The sequence below is a fragment of the Microchirus variegatus genome, assembly GCF_963457635.1.
Source record: "Microchirus variegatus genome assembly, chromosome: 12".
Taxonomy (NCBI): domain Eukaryota; kingdom Metazoa; phylum Chordata; class Actinopteri; order Pleuronectiformes; family Soleidae; genus Microchirus; species Microchirus variegatus.
In genome coordinates, this window is record NC_139813.1 from 10,706,900 (window position 1) to 10,726,559 (window position 19,660).

At 39.4% G+C, this 19,660-nt stretch overlaps 1 protein-coding gene across 1 annotated transcript in view; it reads right to left on the reverse strand.

The window, feature by feature from the left end:
* nrxn3b (neurexin 3b) overlaps positions 1-19,660 on the reverse strand; it is a gene marked incomplete at both ends in the record, with an annotated part of 300,207 nt that overhangs the window by 225,474 nt on the left and 55,073 nt on the right. Inside the window, 3 exons of the mRNA XM_083899178.1 lie at positions 5,333-5,494; positions 7,204-7,248; positions 8,611-8,912. Of these exons, the coding sequence (XP_083755304.1) occupies positions 5,333-5,494; positions 7,204-7,248; positions 8,611-8,912 (509 nt within the window). The remainder of the gene's footprint in view (positions 1-5,332; positions 5,495-7,203; positions 7,249-8,610; positions 8,913-19,660) is intronic.

Here is a 19,660-nt window from a genome sequence, read left to right on the forward strand (position 1 = left end):
GCGTAAGATGGTTGTTATTGTTCTTTTAAAAGGTTCCTCCGTGCAGTGATTTGATCCCTCACTGATTTTGTAAGATCATCCACTAACAAAGAAATGAACGGTCAATAATTTTCATGGTACGTTTATTTTAACATGGAGAGACAGAATATCAAAAAGAAAATCCAGAAAATCACATAAAACAAAAGATTTAAATTATTTTTGTCTTGTTGCCCATTCCGCCCTTGTGCAGGTCTAAAATCTTGTCCCTGATGTCCTTAGAAATGTACGTATTTGGTCTTGCCCATGATGGAGAGATCTGCAAAGAGGAGTGGACCAAAATTCCTCCTGAGATGTGCACAAACCTGGTGATGAACGACAAGAAACGTCTGACCTCTGTACTTGCCAACAAGGGTTTCTCCACCAAGTACTAAGTAATGTTTTGATAGGGGGTCAAATACTTATTTAACTCAATGAATTGCAAAATAATTTAAATCTTTTGTTTTATGTGATTTTCTGGATTTTTTTTTTTGATATTCTGTCTCTCCCTGTTAAATAAACCACTACCATTAAAATTATAGACTGTCCATTTCTTGGTTAGCAGATGATCTTACATACTTATACTTATTTCCTCCACTGTATTGTTTCTGTGCACTTCAATATAAAACCACAAAGAATGAACAATTTTGCTAAGACTACATTTACAGTAGGTGGAAACACATGGCCCACAACAATGATCATGATACAGCAATTCTAATCAATATATTGCAAAACAACCATATAATGATAGCATTGAACTGAACACAATACAAGGTTTCGATAACACGGTAAAAGCACAGGGTTTGGAAGAGGTTACTGCTTATCTCCAATATCCCGTCAAATTCTTCTTCAGCCAGTTAACTTCCATTCACATTACTCTAAACTCCATCATAAGCACCACTATCAGAGATCATAGAGTGACTCTAGTGCCTCATATTAGTGTGGAAATATGTTGAGAGTGCCATAGATTTATTACACCTATATTAGCTTCCCTTCATTGCCTGCCAACATATTTTTACATTTTAATGACAACTATTAAAGCACAGTCTTGCTCCCAAATATATTTTTGATCTCCTCTCACTTTATGAGTCAGGTCATAAATTGAGGTCTTCATTTAAAGGTCCTCTTAAACTGAGGACCGAGGAGGTATTTTCAGTCTAGGACTGGAAGATCCCTCCATTGTTTTGTTTTTTTTGTTTGTTTTAAATACTTAATTTTACAAGTGTGCTTTTATTGGGTCGCAGCTTTGATTCTTCAAAAAAAATTGTTGACTTTTTTGTCAATTTTATATCATCTGTTGTCTTCAAGTTTTATGTTTTTGTTATTCTGCAAAGCACTTTGTGAGCTTGTTTTATTTATTAAATGAGTGTATACTATTTGGTCCCAGCATATCTCACAAGTCAGGAAAGGGTTGTATAATGCTACATTGATATTTTGTCCCACCTCTAATTTACACAGCACTTTTCTTGTCTTAAAAGCCACTCAAGGTACTTTAAATTACAAGTCACATTCTCCATTTACATACTGACCATGTAATTAGTGGTCCACCCTTGGTGCACTAGCTCCAGCTCTTGACAAAAAAACCACAGGGCATGTAAACTATTTATTCATAAGGCCTGTAGGTAAAAGTAAAGTCATCCCTGGGTCAGTGCCAGAAATGTTCATCTCTTTATACAACACGGTTGTGTGTGTTTATGAGAGAGATAAAAACACAAAGTATCATGGCAGTTCGAAGATAGATACGGGACGCCTCAGCCAATGTGGTAATGACTGGAGGAACAAGAGCCTGAGCCACTCAGCCGAAACATAACACAGTGCAGACAAGGTGACTTTCTCGAAGTCATCTCTGTAGCACATACATCTGTGTGTGTGTGTGTGTGTATGTGTGCGTGTGCAAGGCAAGCATATGCTCTCAGACTCCAAACAGACTGAATTAAAAGCACAGTGCGGTTTGAAAGAAGGTAGTTTAGCTAAGTGAAAGGAATATTAGAAGGTGCTGGACTGAGGCTGGCAGCACAGCCTTCCATAGAAAGCATAATGGAAGTTGAACAATAAAAAGTTACAGCTAAATAAATTAAGTAACTTTTTGGATAAATTGTAATTTTAGAGGTAGTTTTATTGCAACATACTTTTACTTGAGTATATATTTGAAGTAAGAACGGTACTTTTACGGCGTTCCATGTGGCTAAGTGACAGTTAATTTATTTTTGTATATCGTGTTATAACGTTGACTATGGCTGACACAATCTTGCCAGCAGCATGCATAAGTTAGCAGGATGTTTGATATTCGCTGGATATTCGTTTTCGAAAGACATTTTCTCAATCAACAAATAGATATTTTCTCATTCTGATTGATGTAGTAGTTCCCAATGGTAGGCAGCTACTTACTACAGGTGACACTTTGTTGATATTTGTCATTATTGTGAAACAGTATGAAATTAAATATTTTTAAAAAATCAACAAAAAGATATTTCCTCATTCTGATCGCTGTAGCATTTGCCAATGGTAGGCATATACTTACTACAGGTGACACTTTGTTGATAGCCTATTTGCCATTATTGTGAAACGGTATGAAATTAAATATTTAAAAAAAATATATATTTAGAATTCACCAAAATTCGGTACGCTTGGCAACTACCACAGCAATCAGAATCAGAAAATATATTTATGTTGATTTTTTAAATATTTAATTTCATACTGTTTCGCAATAATGGTAGATATCAACAACACTTCACCTGTAGTATGTAGCCACCTTCCATTGGCAACTACTACAGAGATCAAAATGATAATGAGAAAATGTCTTTGGAAAACGAATATCCAGCGAATATCAAACGTGCTGCTAACTTATGCACGCTCTTGCCAGCTACGGGCTGTGGCACCAGCTGTTAGCCTGTTAGCTGCTAGCTGTTAGCTGTTAGCTGTTAGCCGCAGATTTCGGCTCCAAGTGGACATAAAACACACCAGCAGCTCGTTATTTACCGTGTCTGACACCGATGCTCTGGTCTCCGGGTTTCCGGTCTCCTGTCTCCAGGTTCCTGTTGTACATGCCGGATGTCGGGTTTCAGCTAACATGGTCCTCAAGTCGAGCTTTTCGGTCTTTTGTCACGCAATCCCGCCACGCATAGTATTTCGAACGTTGAAAAAAATATATAATATAAATTTCTTTGGCGCGGCTATCGCTATGAAACCGGGACTAAAACTGTTCTCATAGACATGTGCTTGCCTTCATTACCACTGAGCAGTGCTCACTTTAGTGGATACTCCACCTTGTGGCCAAACGGAGAAACCACACCTTTCTGTATGTGCTACTTTTGTGAGATACACTGCTACACAGAATAAAACATATGAATTGAAATAACTTTACATTACATTACAACTTTACTTTACATTTACTTTATACATATATATTGGAAGGGGGTGGCTTATTCTGTTATAATTTATTGTCCTTACACTAGTGTAGTCATATTTCCATCATCTGTTTTTGTTGTTGCTGTTCCGGGCCCACAGTTGGTGTAGTGGTAAGCACTCTTGCAATTTGCACTTTGCAGCAAGAAGACCCAGCTTCCTGGGTTTGAGCCCCGTTTGAAACAACTTTGGAACAAGGGCCTTTCCGCAAGGAGTTTGCATGTTCTCCCTGTGTGTGTGCGTGCAGGGGTTTTATCCAGGTTCTCTGGCTTCCTCCCACAGTCCAAAAACATGCAATATGGGGATTAGGTGACGTGGTCACTCTAAATTGACCACAGTCACAGCCCCCTACCCCCAACCTGATCCCGAAGGCTTCAAAATCTGCCACCAACGCCTACAACACATAATCATCATCATTGTGTTGCTCTGAATATTTCAAAAATAAATATGGAGAAACTCAGTACTTGTACACTTGAGTAATCTATTCAGTGCATACTGTTTTACTCTTAGTCCAGTAATTATTTTCATGATTACTTTTAGGCCATTAAAAAAAATTTAAAAATCTAAGCATCTGGGTTTTAATGTTACCACACAGAAATATATAATTTACTTCCAAGTCCAGATACATTAGTCACAACCTATTTTCAGATTACCAGGCTAAAGTTATACATATTGGATTGATCAAATTATACTTGAGTCACTTCGGAATGTGGACATATTGCCATGCAACTGTGAATAGTAATATACAAATCCATGCAGCTCTTTGCCCATGTGCATGTGTCGAGTATTGTTGTCCTATATCAGCACTTTGCAGGCACAGCGAAATCAAACGGCAACGCAGGAGAATGGTGTCCCCTAAAGCTAAATCTCACTGACAAATTTGCTGGGATAGCTTTAATTTTTTGAATTTCCCTTACGTGGGATCAATAATGGTAAATCTTACGTTATCTTACACGTCCCGCTTCACAACCCAACAACAATGTCCTCGGTTGTTGTTGTTGTTGATGATGATGATGATGATCCATGCAAAAGGCTATTTGAGCCTTTCGAGAGGGCAGTCACAGTAGTAGTAACGAATGTGATCCGTCTAATCTTATCTATAATTAATCAGATTTTAATCAGATTTCAACAACGTGAGGTGGTGATCTGCCAACATAGCCATGAGAGCTCTACATATATGATCAGATAAACTCATGATGACAATATACTGCCGTGTGGTTCTGCACAGGGACACACAACACAGTTCAAGTTAAAAAAAAAAAAACTATAATGAAATTTCAAAGACAGAAACAGAAGGAATCGAGGCAGACTGCTTTTCCCGCACATCTAAAGAGTCGCCGTACTTCCCTTTATTATCATGACTTGCTGCAGAATAAGTAATAGTGAACAAAATGTAAATAACAGGGCACTGAGAGCCAGCAAATGCATTATAAATGTCTCGAAACAACAGCACTTTTTTCGTATTTCATCACAGGCATATATTTCTTTCAGACTGCTGCCCATAGGGAGGCGTTTTAGCGGCACTCTCCAGCCGATGCTGCAAATTACATGTGACAGAAGCAATTTTGGGATACTTTCTCACACACAAACTGGTGTAAGTGTTACGAATTACATTAAGTAAGGGAACACTGAAAAGTCTGATACTCCCTCTGCCAGCTCAGCAGCTTTAATTGATAATGCAATTTTATTTTCCTCCCTTTTCATTTCCTTCTCAGGAAAGTATGCTGATTATTATTATTTTCTCCGTGTCTTCAAAACAGCTACCAATAAAGCAGTTGTGTGTATGGCAACTAATCCCCGAAGGAGAAACTGGAATTTGATGCAAATGTTGATAATACATTTTTGGATGAACAACTATAGTGTAACGTGTACAACATCTGTTCTGTGTTCATCTGTATTCAATCACTCCTACCTCTCTGAGGCAGCCCATGAAATTGTTGCTAACTGGAGATCCCGGCAGGTCCGCCGTGCTGGGGCTACCACCCACGTAGAAGAAATCATCAGAGCCCAGCATGGTGTAGTCCTCCTGGGTGTAGCCAGTGGTGGTGAGGATTCCATCAACGGAGATAGTGACCTGTTGAGGGGTAACACATAGCCAAAGCCCAGCCATTACAGTCTGGTATTTGATCCCATGCTGTGTCTAAAACACACTTACTTCCTCGGTCTGCATTCAAAATGAGCTACTTGAACGTTTCTTTTCGGTTCTGCTCTGGAGGTTGGTTTTCTCATTTGACCTTTTATTTTTTTTTTCTCGAACAGAATCGTTCAGTGTCTTTGCGGCTTGTTTTTTGCGGATTGTTTTGGACCAGACAGCGTTTGGATTTTTTGTTAATGGAATAATTTGCCAAAGGATTCACAGGACAGGTAAAGAAAATATGGGACAGGCATATTTTCTTTATCTTTGATGGGGGTAAGAGAATGGATCCTGGGTTTGGTTCTGAAAACTTCAGGTTGAGGGGTAGGGTTAGTACAATGTTCAAACCAAGGACAAATTGATCGCACTTGTCTTAGGTTTCGGGGTTCATCTGTTAACTGCAGACATACACATGTACAGTACACACGCATGAGGACACAAACAAGCACACTGACGTGAGCACGCACGTCTGCACTCGCACGCACATCCTTTCTCACACCATCAGTCACGCCCTCTCTCTATGTTGTCCTCTCTCTTGCACACATCTACATTTATAAATCCATACACATGCAAAACAAAGGGCTTTTCACACCACATCAATGTGCAAACCAAGGTCATCACTGTTTAAGGCAAATTAAACACACCTAATTGGACATTTAAGGGAGTAAGTGGATCAATGGTGCCATGCAAAAGCTGGAGCAGGCCACACAGGGTGCAGATGATCGTGCACAATCAAGACCAGAGCCCATATTCAAACACACTCTCGGAAAAGCTAATGCTGATCTTCGATCTCAGGTTCAGTTCAAGTTTCATGAACAAGTTTTCCATGTCCCTGAACAAACCGATCCTCGATCAGTGCACTTGTTCTTTGAAATGTTCTGCATATGGGCCCAGGCGTGAGGGTTGATCGAGGTTGGCCAAACCACACAACGACACCACTTTCACCAGCGTGCCACAAAAACACACACAGGGAGGGCAGAGTGAGTGATACAGTGATAGGTGGAAAGTGAATGAGTGAATTAGAGTGTTAGTGGTTATTGTTGTTGATAGGGTTGAGGTTTGTATGAGTTGGAGTTAGGAGGTGGATGAGGTGTGGGCATGCCATGCGCCATTGTGAGTTGGAAACAACTGTCAGAGCTCCCGCAATGATCAGGTCAAGGGTTGCCATTTTTTTTTGGTAGATTCTCTTTTACGGCTCGGTGTCGAGGTCACCATCTTTGGGATTGTGGTAAGCTTCTGTCAGTTCTGAATGACAGTCCTCACAAAAAATGGGGACTTTTTTGTGCAAAAAAAAAAAAAAGAAGAAAAAAGTTGCCTTGACAAAGGCAAAGTAGTAGATTTTTTTTTTTTTACTTGTTGGAAATCTGTAGTAATGTGGAAGAAACAAAGAGGAAAAAAAGTAATAGCTAAAGTGAAAAAAAAAACAAAAACAGGATGGGGTATTGTGGGTTAAAGAAGGAGGTTGTTGGCAGGTCAAGGGGGGAAAAAATTGATAAGAAGCGAAGAAACAATTGCCTGGTAATACAAACCCATCTCCTCATTTTTTGATAAGAGTGTCTAGGATGGAACTCAAAGAATACAAATAAAAGAAGAGAGGGGGAGGGGACACACGGCAAACCCAAAAAAAAGACAATAAGAATGATATCTACCAGACAATGTAGTTTGTTTACCATAGCGTGTCCAATGCCTGATTGCTTTCCAGAAAAAGGGGAAGAAAGGAAATCAAAAGAATAGTGAACAAAAAAGGTTGTTAATAAGGATGGACAGAAAACAAAAACCAAAAGCAACGATGAAGAATTAGGATGTTAGTTAGTACATTAGTTGGTTAGATACTGGTTAGTAGTAAAAAAAATGACTTTTAACATGGATGAGTTAGTGATGTGGTGAAAAAAACACTACATGATTTGTCAGATTTGTCAAGATTCGCTGTGGCCATCCTAGCCAAATTTTCTATATCAGTGTCCTGGAAGAAAATAAAATTAAAAAAAAGGATTGTAGTGTGAGATACAGGGACTTTCAGATACAAATTTGTATAGGATGACCTCAATCCCAACAAAACTTGTAGTGTTTTTTCACCCTCAGTCTGTCAAAGAGTTCTTTTCAAAGAGGAAAGAAAATGATAGTGAAAGATAGACAGATCGGTAGATAGAAAGGAAAGTAATAAGAGACCCAGCAAAAAAAAAAAAAAAAATATATACTGTTGGGATTTTTGACTAACACTGTTTACTAACCTGTGGGGCAAAAGCTGACTGTCAGTGATGTCAGAAAATTGGCACTTACTTCGACGTGATGCCCTGAAAGCAACACTAAGTGCTGCCTCAACTTGTAGACAAACTAAAGGTTACCCAGGACAGGACAATGAACAACTATGATATACAGATGGCACTAACTCCACAAAGCACTAGGTTCATTATTTTAATCCTCTCTTTTTATGTAACACTAAAACGGAGCACACAACACCGAGCTAATTATAAACTATATCAAGAAAGTGGTTAATAGCTGTCAAATAACGCCCTCAAAAAGCATCCGAGTTGTTTAAATACTACATTAGCATTCAGCCTTGAAGCAAAGTGTCTCTGTCTTTAAACTTAAGTCTATTTTCTACACAAACGTTAGCGTACATGTCAACTAAGAAGCGTGTGATCAAAAAATATCAAACTATACAATCGTTATAGGTTGAATTTAAAGGCACATGAAACTCAAGTTCAATATAAACAGGGGAGAGGATAATTCCTCGTATAATCAAACCAATACTAAGCCATCGATCACTTGTGAAGGACTGATTTGCCCTGTTTGGTCTTCTACTTTGGTAGAACAAAAGTTGAACCATGAAATTAAATGACAAAAAAAATCATGTAAGTATCAACTGAAAAACCATGACATCTATTTTAATAATGTTTCCCAACTGTGGTGATGGAATGACAACCAATCAGAACATGACATCCTTAATGCCATCTCTCTGTCAAAAGCTCTTGGAAGCACTTAATCAAAAGCGGGAAAAGAGAAGAAAAAAAATCCACCTGTCGCCACACTCCATCACTGCAACCCCCGATTACCTGTCTCAGGTTGCGTGTCACTTTGATGTCGTGCCAGGCGTTGTCATTGAATTTTCCGTTGACTGGCTCGACAATGGCCTCAAAGGCCCCGGAACCGAGATTAATGACGAGTGATACGGCCCCATCTTTTAGCGCAAGGTTGACATAGTCTGCCGATTTCCCCGTGTGGAGGAGGAGGCCATTGCGTTGCCAGGTTTTGAAGGACAGCGTGATCTCGTCGCTGCTGCTCTGGATGGGGTTCTGCGACAGGTCGTAGCAGAAATACTCCGAGCCACGGAAGGTAGCCACATTCTCTTCCCTCGCTGAAAGAACAAGACAGAAAAAAAAGCAAATCATAAATTCGTGGTGTGATAAAGATTAGACAATTCTTTATAAGGCTGACAATCTAGAAATTTACAAAGCAAAGTACAGCAAATTACAAGGAGATAAAGGCCTTGTACTCAGTGATCCTCTCGCATGCAATGACGATGCAGCTTTAAGAATGACTATTCACATGTGGCATTAAAATATCTCCTGGATCAATCAGTGTTGATACTGTGGTGGTGCCTGCAAATAAATGAACATATTAGCATTGATTTGTACCTAAAAAGACAACAATAAATACTATGAATCAGACCACATCAGTTGAAAAGGTAGCCCCAAACTGTCTGTTGCATTCATGCATGCTGAGGAATGTGGTTTGTGTGATCTGAGGACACTTTCAGGATGGATTGAAGTGTTAGAGTGTTCAGACTAGAGCTGAAATGATTAATCGATTGAATCGATTATTAATCCATTACTAAAACAAGATTTCTGATTGTTCCAGCTTCTTAAATGCGAATATTTTCTTAGTCTTTGCTCCACATAACAAAACAATCATTAAAACTGAATCATTTTGATTTGTGAACAAAACAAGACATTCAAGAACATCGTCATTTCCAGGTTTGACAAACACTGATCGATGTTTTTTTTTAACATTTTCTGACATTTTATGAACCAACCGATTCATCGAGAAAATAATCGACAGATTAACCGATTACGAAAATAATCTTTAGTTGCAGCTCTAGTTCAGACCTGTATGTCTGCACATGATCATATCATTCACGATGGCAGATAATGCAAACAATCAGCAGTTTTGGCATAACACAATAATACTTCTGTACTAATGATGGACATCTTTCAAAATGTGGAATGTCATGCATTAGAATGACACTTTTTTCTCTTATATTCCATTGCAGCATCTCATATACATGAAACAAGCTCAGCGTTCACGTTAGTGCCTGCATTAATCACGAGGCAGCTTCATTAAATATGAGAAGTGCTGTATGCTGCAGAGAAGGTAAAATCAAACAAGTGCAGAGACACACACACGCACACACACAATCCACTGCTCACCATAATTACAGCAATGATAATCCAATCATTCAGTTGAGATCGTAAAATTATTTTTGTACAACCGTGGGTTTAGGTTTCGCATACAGCCTTCAGACAGACAGACGACTTACGACGGAACACTATTCCGCGCTAATGGTGCGCATGAATCAAACTTAGCTTGATGTTAGAGGTTTGTATCACTCCACTTCTGCAAAGTGACTTCCTGTGCCCATTCTTTACATCAACACAGAGAGTAAAGTGAGACCAGTACAAGCTTGAGACAGAAAGCTGGGCCGGCAGAATGATGCAATATAGCGCGGGAAGGTATTACTTTGGAAAATGGAACAAATAAGACAAAAACAAATTAAATGTTAACACCACAAGTCTCTGGTAAGACGCAATATATATTGAGACAAAAAAAAAAAAACCTTCCAGAACATTGACTTAAGATTATTCTAGTTATCAATAATTCATCTTACTTAGAATTCCTTTTACTTGCAATGCAGGGATAACTGGAAAAAACCCCCCAACTAAATAGGGATGAAGAAAATCTAAAATTCGACAAAAAATGAGGACTTTATTTATAAGTATTTATTTGTGTTAACTGATGAAGTCCAAGCACCTCTTAAAAGGTGATTTGACGTAGTCTGGTCAGGGTTAATCCATTGTAAATCAGACTGACTGTCTGTTATGTGTCAGGTTGGACACGGCACAGCTGACTCAAGGCTATGACTCAGTGTTCTAGACAGTATTTTTAAGGGGAAATTGCAACCTTTCGGGGGGGGAAGCCCATACTGTGGTACTTAGAAACAATAACTATGCCATTACGTGTCAACAATACCATTTTCCAATGTGTCTTTTCATTTCCTCCGTGTGCGCTCAAGAAAAGTCGTGAGAGACACAAGTGAAAGGAGAAACGAGAGAGAGAGAATAGCGGGAAGGAGAGAGAGAAAGAGAGAGTACAAGGGCTGCAGGCTGTGAAGCTTCAGACTGTTGTTTTGGATCAGGCTATATGTAAACATGAGGGAGCAGTGTTATGGAGCTGGCAGAGAACTGCAGGAGGAGGAAAGAAAGAGAGAAAGAGAGAGTGAGAGAAAGGGAAAGTTAAGTGGGGTTGTGAAATGATGGGGTGCTGATTCCGGTCATGGATAAATTCTCCCTTTGGCGTCAAACTCATGTCTTTGGCAACACAGACAAGAGGAAATAGTATGGGAGGCAACAAAGGCCCAATGAAAACCCCTCATCCATGTGCCAGGAGAATAAATAGAAACCCATTATTACCACTGAGACAGCACAACACAGAGAGGCAGCAGAATATACCTTGGAGTACCATGAAAGCCCTCTCCATCTCTACTGATTTCATGCATCTAATCTAAGAAAATTACACAGACTTTGGCTGCGCGGAGGAGCCCCGTAGATTGAATACCAATATAATACGGTGCTCGCACAATGGTCTCAGGCATCAAACAGAAAATGATGGCTCTGTAATTGTGGCATAGCAGATTCATCAGTTCTGTCAGTGTTGTTGTTTTTTTTTATTTCCAAAGAAAACTCTTTTGAGATAACGTAAATATGGATTTATAGGTTCACAGTGTGGTAACTATCATGATTTCCATCAACAATAAAATGAGCTCCTTGATCCATTTGGTTTTTATTGTACATCTTGACTAATCGGGTCCTCGGGACACAGATGCTATACAAGTCACGTTTGCCCCCTTTCTTGTACGCCTGATGAAAAAATTACAAATGTGTGGTAGAAGGGCTGCATGTCTTTGTAAGACTGATTTTTTTTAGCTAATTAAAATATCTTACTGAAAAAACAAATTAATTGTTTAAAAACACCACAATGGAAGCAGCCTTTATCTCCATAACTCTGTTTTCTTTAGGCAGGCAACACACACCCAGGACACCTGATCTTGTCTTGCTCTCACCTGTCCCAAAGTAGAAAGGTTATTGCCATGGCAACTCCCCTGACCTCACCAGCATACTCTAATTGGCTCGTCTGTCTCAACTGCAGCTCAAATATCCCTGTTCACCTAATGCTGCAAAGAACAAACATAACCATTAGTGGCTGATGTGATGTGTGACATAATGGATGTTGGAGATAAAGTGCAGTGACCCGCTGACCCAAGTAGTGGAGGTTTTATCAGTGTTTTCCTTTTTAGCCAAAATGGACACTTTAAGTCTAGACTACAATATCTCAAATGGTACTGAATGGACAGCAATTCAATTTATGCACAGACATTTAGTGCTCAAAGGATGCATCACACTGACTTCAGTAATTTTTTACAGGCATTGCACCTTTTTAGCGGAGAATCATTTGGTGTTGTTTAAGATCAATAAATCTGTTTAATAGCATACGCTGAGAGCACCCAGTCCCCCTTTTTTCTTGCACGACTTGCGATGCCCAATATTATGTCTAATAATTTTTCAAGTTTTATATTCCACCTATAAAAAGTGTTACCTGACTATGGAATGTCTGACTGCCCATACGTGTTTTAATTATAGTGATGTAATTACAAAGTTGCTGCAAAGAGCTGTAAAGACTATCAATATAACATCGGTCTCATGAATAATAGAGGGAGCAAATTGATATAATGTAATATTTGTGCACCTCAGCAATATTAAACCCGTTGTAAGTGTATACGGATCCATAAAAGCCAGGGGAAATGTATTGCCTGTTGAGACATGTTCTGCACAGATGTGTGGCTTTCATATCGATCATGCAGCCGGGTCATTTTCCCTTATTTTTCGCCATTGTCATCAATATTCCATTTGTGTGTTGCCTGGCCCATGCACTGGGGGCTCGGGTTCGATTTCAAAATCCACTGGAAGCAATTAGCTCCTTCGTTACCATCTCCCATTCTCTTCCGTTCTCTCCTTGCCACACATACACACACACACACACACACACACACACACACACACACACACACACACACACACACACACACACGCATGCTCACTGTCCCGTCTGACCCCACGGGGCAATTGAGCAGGAAATGCTGTCACCTCTGGAGCGCTGGTCCACAAACGTAACCTCCTTATGGCAGGATTTCAAAGTTCCCCCTAATCAGACTTAGAACACAAGCAAGCAATAGGATTAGAGAGAGGGGAAATTGAGATGATCTAGTCAAAAGACATACTATAGCTGGAGATGCAACAGCTGCATGACTGCCAAGTCTCAGTGCACACAGAGGCAACACAAGTCCCGGGGAGAGTTTTCTCTTGTGAAGTAAACTCAATCTGTGCTGACATCCAAAACATCAAATAGATGTTTGCAATGAATTTGCCAATAAACAGATGAACTGAAGTTCCACACCTGAACATTAAATGCTCCGTTGTGCTTTTAACTATTGATGTTTTTTGCGACACTCCTGGGAACCAAAGTCATTCAGGGATGTAGTGTATTGCACACAATGCATCTTAAAAAAAATCCATTCTTCATCCCACCCTCCCTTTCTCAAACTGTCTTTTCCATTTCCTCCTCTGCGACTTTCCCCAAGCTGAGAAATAAAAACAATAATACCAAACATAAACAATAATACCCCATTCTCTGTGGTAAACAACAAAAAACAGTTTAAAAGCATGTTTTAACAGGTTTTTGACCAGTGTGAATGTGTTTAATCAGCATTCACTCCAGGGTCAAATGACTTCTCGAAGTGATGCAAATTCCCAGCACAACATTATCAAGACTGATAGCCTGCTCACCCTATCAGATCCATAAAAATAATGATAATACATCATAAAATGAGAATAATAATACGATCATCTGATCGAACACAAGTTTCAATGTGCGCAACATTTGCTTTTTAAAACGACAATACTGAGCTAGCTAATGATGTTGCCACATAACGCTAGACAGCTTAAATACTAATGCGTCAGCGATAAACGCCGCTAACGTAGCAGAAGTGACCAAAGCCTCTGTCTTCGTTAAGACGTACAGCCAAAGATTTGCGCTGCAACAGCCACGATTTAGTTCTTCTGTGTTTTACCTTGTCCATCTTCATTCAATGGTGAAAACACACCGCTTGTGAAGCAGCAGCAACAGTGAGGAGCCTCAGCTGCATATTAAGTAGCCATTTGTTTCCTCTGTGAGCAGCTGATGGGCCGAAAAAACAATAAAAGCACTGGAATGTGATATCACCACACCCTAACTAGAAATCGATTCACAGCAATCAAACAACCCTAATTCAAATACAAAGTTTATGGGTTTAAGACCCACACTATTGTGAATTGAGTGAATTTGCTCAGTATTTATTTCATCACTCAGATCAATACAATCAAATCAAATTGATTGAGAGGGCATCAGAAGAACAGTTACCACATTAACATTGTCTCTGGCACCATGTGAGATATCAATTTAAAGGCAGGAGAAATGTGTTGCAATTTATTTGGCTCTTAAGTCTGTGGCCACGATTAAAGTTGATTAAAGTTCAACATAAATCATTCATAATAATACAGAGTTTGTCAGAGCGTTATTATCCAGACAAAAATAAACAAACTGCTCTATATGTGTAGTCTTCATATGTAGTCTTTCAAGATGTCAAAAAACATAGAGGTTGAAGTGAATTGTCACCCCCCCCCCCCAACACTTTCATCTCGTGTTTCGGGTAACCTCGAGAAGCTGCGACGGACGACCTGTCTGAGGCTGCCTCAGATGTTTGCACACGCAAGCTGAAGAGAGATGAGCGACAAAGACAGGGAGAGGAGCATAAACAGAAGTGACACAGAGGAGTGTCTTCAACAAAAAGAAGCCAAAGATGGAAGCAGAGGGGCCAGAAGGAGAGTGAGAGTGGCAGACGGAGGGGGGGAAAGGAAGAGAGGCATTTCCAATGGTTCTCCAGAGAAAGAAAGTGACAATGCGTGTTCGGGCAAGCAGTGAAGAGTCCCTGTGGCTTGTGGCAATAAAAAAAAAAACCTTATTATTGTACCTGAGAACACAAAACATCCACCTCACATTGTTCGTAGTTTCTCTAACAGCAAACACACATACATTCGCCCATTTCTATTCATTTTTGAGACTTGCATTGACTTGCATTCATTTGGCCAACATCCCTAACCATAACCATAACCATAACCAGCGGTCAATACATAATACTAAACATAACCTAGCCACAATTCAAATGTTAGCCCTAAAATCAACCAATTCCTCTGAAATAAGGTCAGGACAAGGACACACACACACTTCTGCAAATCCATCCTGTTTTTACACACTGCAGATCATTTCTGCGAAAGTAAACCCCCCAGAGTATGTATCTTTTTATTCTAAATAGAATGTGAGAATCGTGATTTTATTCACAAAGTAAATACATAAAACACACATAAGCCCATCTCAACCTGAGAATGTTCCAATTAGTACAAACTGCCACAGACAGACATGAGGCAAGGTGATTTACACTCTGACTCACTTGACTCATTTTTCATAAAAGTTTTTAATTTAAGCTCAAGTCAATTGATGTTTCCATGCAACACACCTACAGCCGCTGTTTTATCTGCCTCGTATAAACTGTCTCATCCTCGTCTGTGTTGTCTGAGAGGACAGTGCACAACAAACTAAAACTACTTAATTTATCCACTGTATTTAATTCTAAATGCAATAACAACTAACACTAAACATTAAGGGGTTGAATATTGTGTTGCATAACAGAATATGAATCAGAGGAAGAGTGTATAACACATTATTACCATGCATGAGATTGTTCTATATATGCAAAGGAAGTAGGGTGCACAGTCTACATTTCGATTAACTTCAATGAAGCGATAATTTCACTAATAGACCTGCACAGAGAGAGCAGGTCAGCTGGATGACAAGGCCTCATATGGGCTGATAATGTGCATAAGCAAATGACCTTGCTGGAGGATTTTTTTAGCCACTCAGCTTATTTGGCTCTAAGGAAAGCACAGCTACCAGAAAGTGCATCACTTTGGTCCTGATTCAAACATTATTTCATACAAAAAATACTTTCTGTATTCCTTAGATGTATGATCCTTAGGTGTATTCATACCTGACCTGTCCTTTCATTTGATTAAACTGTCACCTTTTTTTCTGAAAGTTGGTTGTTTTGGTCACATTTTTATACGTTTTTTTTTACAAACTGTGTTAGAACTGTGTTGGACGTGTTAAGGGTTGATCATTAAAACTCACGGTGGTCTTTTAACTGCTGTTTTGAAAGGAGCCTCTAACAAAAACATGCCCTTAAATGGTTCAATAATAAATATGCCTTTTTAATAAAAATCACTCTTCTCTTTCCTTGAACTCTCTGGAGCTTTTCAGTGCATTTTAGTTCATAGTTTTGATGTTTTATTTGTGTGTGCCTATAGCCTTAACTCCTCTCAACTGATGAAATTAACCTTTTGTTTTCAGCTTCCAAACAACAACAACCAAACTAGTTGGTAAAGCCTTTGGCAGCTAATGGGACATATACAATTGGTGGAAAATTAAATGAGATAAATATTCTCATTATTCTCATTGAAAGGTTCCTTTGAAAAGAAAATTGTAACCCTTGTTGTGTTTATTGGACATTTTTCCTCCATTTCAGCATTCCATTGTAAACTCTTGACCTTCAGCGTGTCACCTTCAACTTCACCGTGTTTGTATGTGTGTGTGTGTGTGTGTGTATGCGTGTCACTGAAGCCCGTTATTGGCTGCTGATGGTGAAGTCTCCATGGAGTGAGTGATGAGGTTTGGAGTGACAGAGGGGGGGGTGGAGGGTGTGAATGGCGGGACTGAACGCTGGAGGGATGGAGGGTGCCTGAAGAATGGGGGGCAGGTGCCTGTGGTCCAATCCCATCAACCGAGGCAATTGTGCGGAGCGAAATACTGGTGTGAGGAGGCATGGGTTGAGGATGAGTTTGCAAAGGAGACAGATGGAATAGGCAGAGATGTGGTGACTGCACTCCTATTACCAATATTGGACAATTAAGTAGGAGTAATGTTTGAAAACAGAGGAGAGCGAGACTGATCAACATTTCATATTAGTCTTTTACCGATCCTTTGAGTGCAGTAGCTGCAAGGGAAAACTAGGAGTGTGAGACCGGAATGTCGGTGGAAATACAGTACGTAATCCATCACTTTGTGCATTTAAAACCAGATTTGTCCACGAAAGCCTTTCTATCTGCTCCTGCGATCTGCATGTAATTAGCAACTGATTTATGAAAGCAGCAGCCAATTATGCAATCACAGACGGGGTCCGCTGTCTGCACATTATTCTGTGAGTGAAGGAGAGCTCAAAAGATCACCAAGCCCGGGAGAAGAAGTGAACAAAGTAGTGATGTTTCAAAAATTAATTTCATAGACGTTCCCAACAACGTTCACTCGTTAAAAGATTTATACGATTTCAAAGGTTCACTTGTTTACTTGAAACATGCTGATTCAGTGAAACATGCACTGGCATATTAAAGCAAACACTGACCAAATAGTGGGGAAAACGCAACTTAGAAAAGTCAACATAGAGTCGACTAATGCAAGATGTAAAAATAATATATCAGTGAGTCAACAGAGGGAATTCTGCATTGGATGCTTTGCATACATTGATATTCTAATTATTTAGGCTTAAATAATAAATGATTTAAACATCTAACAAAACAACAGACACACATCAATGACCGTCTTTTTGACTTTAGTCAAATAAATCCATTAAAACAAAAGTATGTCAGATTTACATGCTAATTATTTTGTGTTGCAAAATTTTAGAATTGACAGGGACTTTTTTTTCAATTACATCCCCATGTCCCCTTCTGCAATGGTGTAATTAAACCCTGCAAGATAATTAACGCATAACGGTAGCGAATGGAATGGAGACAACATGCACATTTGCGGATATTTCTTGAACTCCTATGATTAGAAATCAGTGGTTTCCTTTTCAATAACGTCTTTACGGTGTGTAAAAGAAGTCTGACATACCAGCTTCAATATGAAAATATATGGAATAGAAACTATAGAAACTAAGCAATAATAGAAAGACAATGACATAATGAACTGAAATCTATTAAAACATTAAATTAGTTATTTTATCAAAGTCAAATGCTGTTTTCCTTTGCTATTAATGCGGATAACTTTTAGCAGAAAACAGACAATAATTGCAAATTGTGGTGACCGTTATGAAAGCATGCATGTCCCATCTGCAAGCTCAGTGTTGTTGAGATGAAATGATCAAGCTCATATTCATCATTCAGTTTGCTTGGCAGTAGAGGATATGGCCAAGCAAAATGATACAAATTTAAAACTCACAAAAAGAAAAATTGCTTCATAGCGGCTGATGGGAATCCAAAGAGGTAAGATCTGAGGCTTTATCTACGGGCACATGTGAAATATGAATTAAACAAAAGAAACAGTGCTCAGTGTGAGAAAACTATCCATCTGCAGATTCCATGTACTGATGGCATCATTGTTTCTTTAGTTAAGTTTAAGTTATATGACTTTCAGCTTCCGTTGTGCTTACAGTTAAACTACAGCTGCACAATATGGTATTGATATAGTTTTTACAGATATTGAAATTGTCAGTCAGCAACCAAAAATATATTTCCTCATCCATAGAGCAAGATGTTTGGGCCGGTGAATTACCGCAGCACTGCAGAATTTCATCATAACGCTGTTCTGTCCCACATTATTTTTTATCATAATACTTACTAAGTTACTTATTTAAGTTTCATAGTTGTGTTTAATGACAGTCGGTGTCCGTAATTAATGCCGTCCTCTGGATGTATTCATTCATATCCTCTCCGTGATTCGGTCTTCTCTTTCTTTTAAAAATGAATGTAACTATGGATTACACTGTCATGGAGTCATCTGCATTCCATTACCTACCACCGTCAATAATCAAACCATCTTTGACAGTGTACTGTATCTCCTCAACGCTGGCTATTGCATCAGGCTGACAGCTGTCATGCCTGTGCAGAAAATGGGAGGTGACAGCGGTGAGTGGCTGTATCAGTTTCATATTCTGCACCATTCTGCAGACGGAATGGTGCAGAATGTTGTATTAATAGACTTGCATCACTCAGCATAATATGTGTGGGTTTGTGGGTTAATTGTTTTCATGTGTCTGTCAGACACATTGTAGTGTATGTGTTAACCACGGGATTAGCGTTTAAGTTACTCAAGTCGTTTGTATATTTTACCTGGACAACCTCCGTGATTTGCTGCGAGCGTTCTCAGGACGCCATACGACGTGGCGGCAATAGTGAATAGTTAATAATGATGTTTGAGTATTTGCAGCTAGTGTGTGTGTGTTACAATATTGTCTGTATTTGTGAAGCTTTATGGAACTGGGATGTGGGGGCGAGTGAGACCTTTCCTGGAGCCTGTCAATCATTGTCGTTGCCTTATTGGCCATTACTGCATCTCTCCCGTCACAGGGCTGCCCGTGTCTCCACCGCACACAATCACTGGGTCAAATCACGCATTGCCTGTGGATGAAGAATTCAAGTATGAAGCATGAGCATGAAGCCGCATCCGAGTGTTAACCTTAACTTTTTGTGACACGATACTTTTATCAGCAACAAAGACTCAGAGAAACCCTTATTTCAGGACTATGTTCCGCACAATAGTCTGTCCCCAGTTCACAGTCGAGCTTGGTGTAGCATCAGCGTGGTATGCTGTTACTGCTCTTCATCAACAGCTGTGGTATAGGAGCAGCTGTGAAAAGGATATGAAAACATCTTTTTCAGAAAAAAATCACATTGCACCAACACA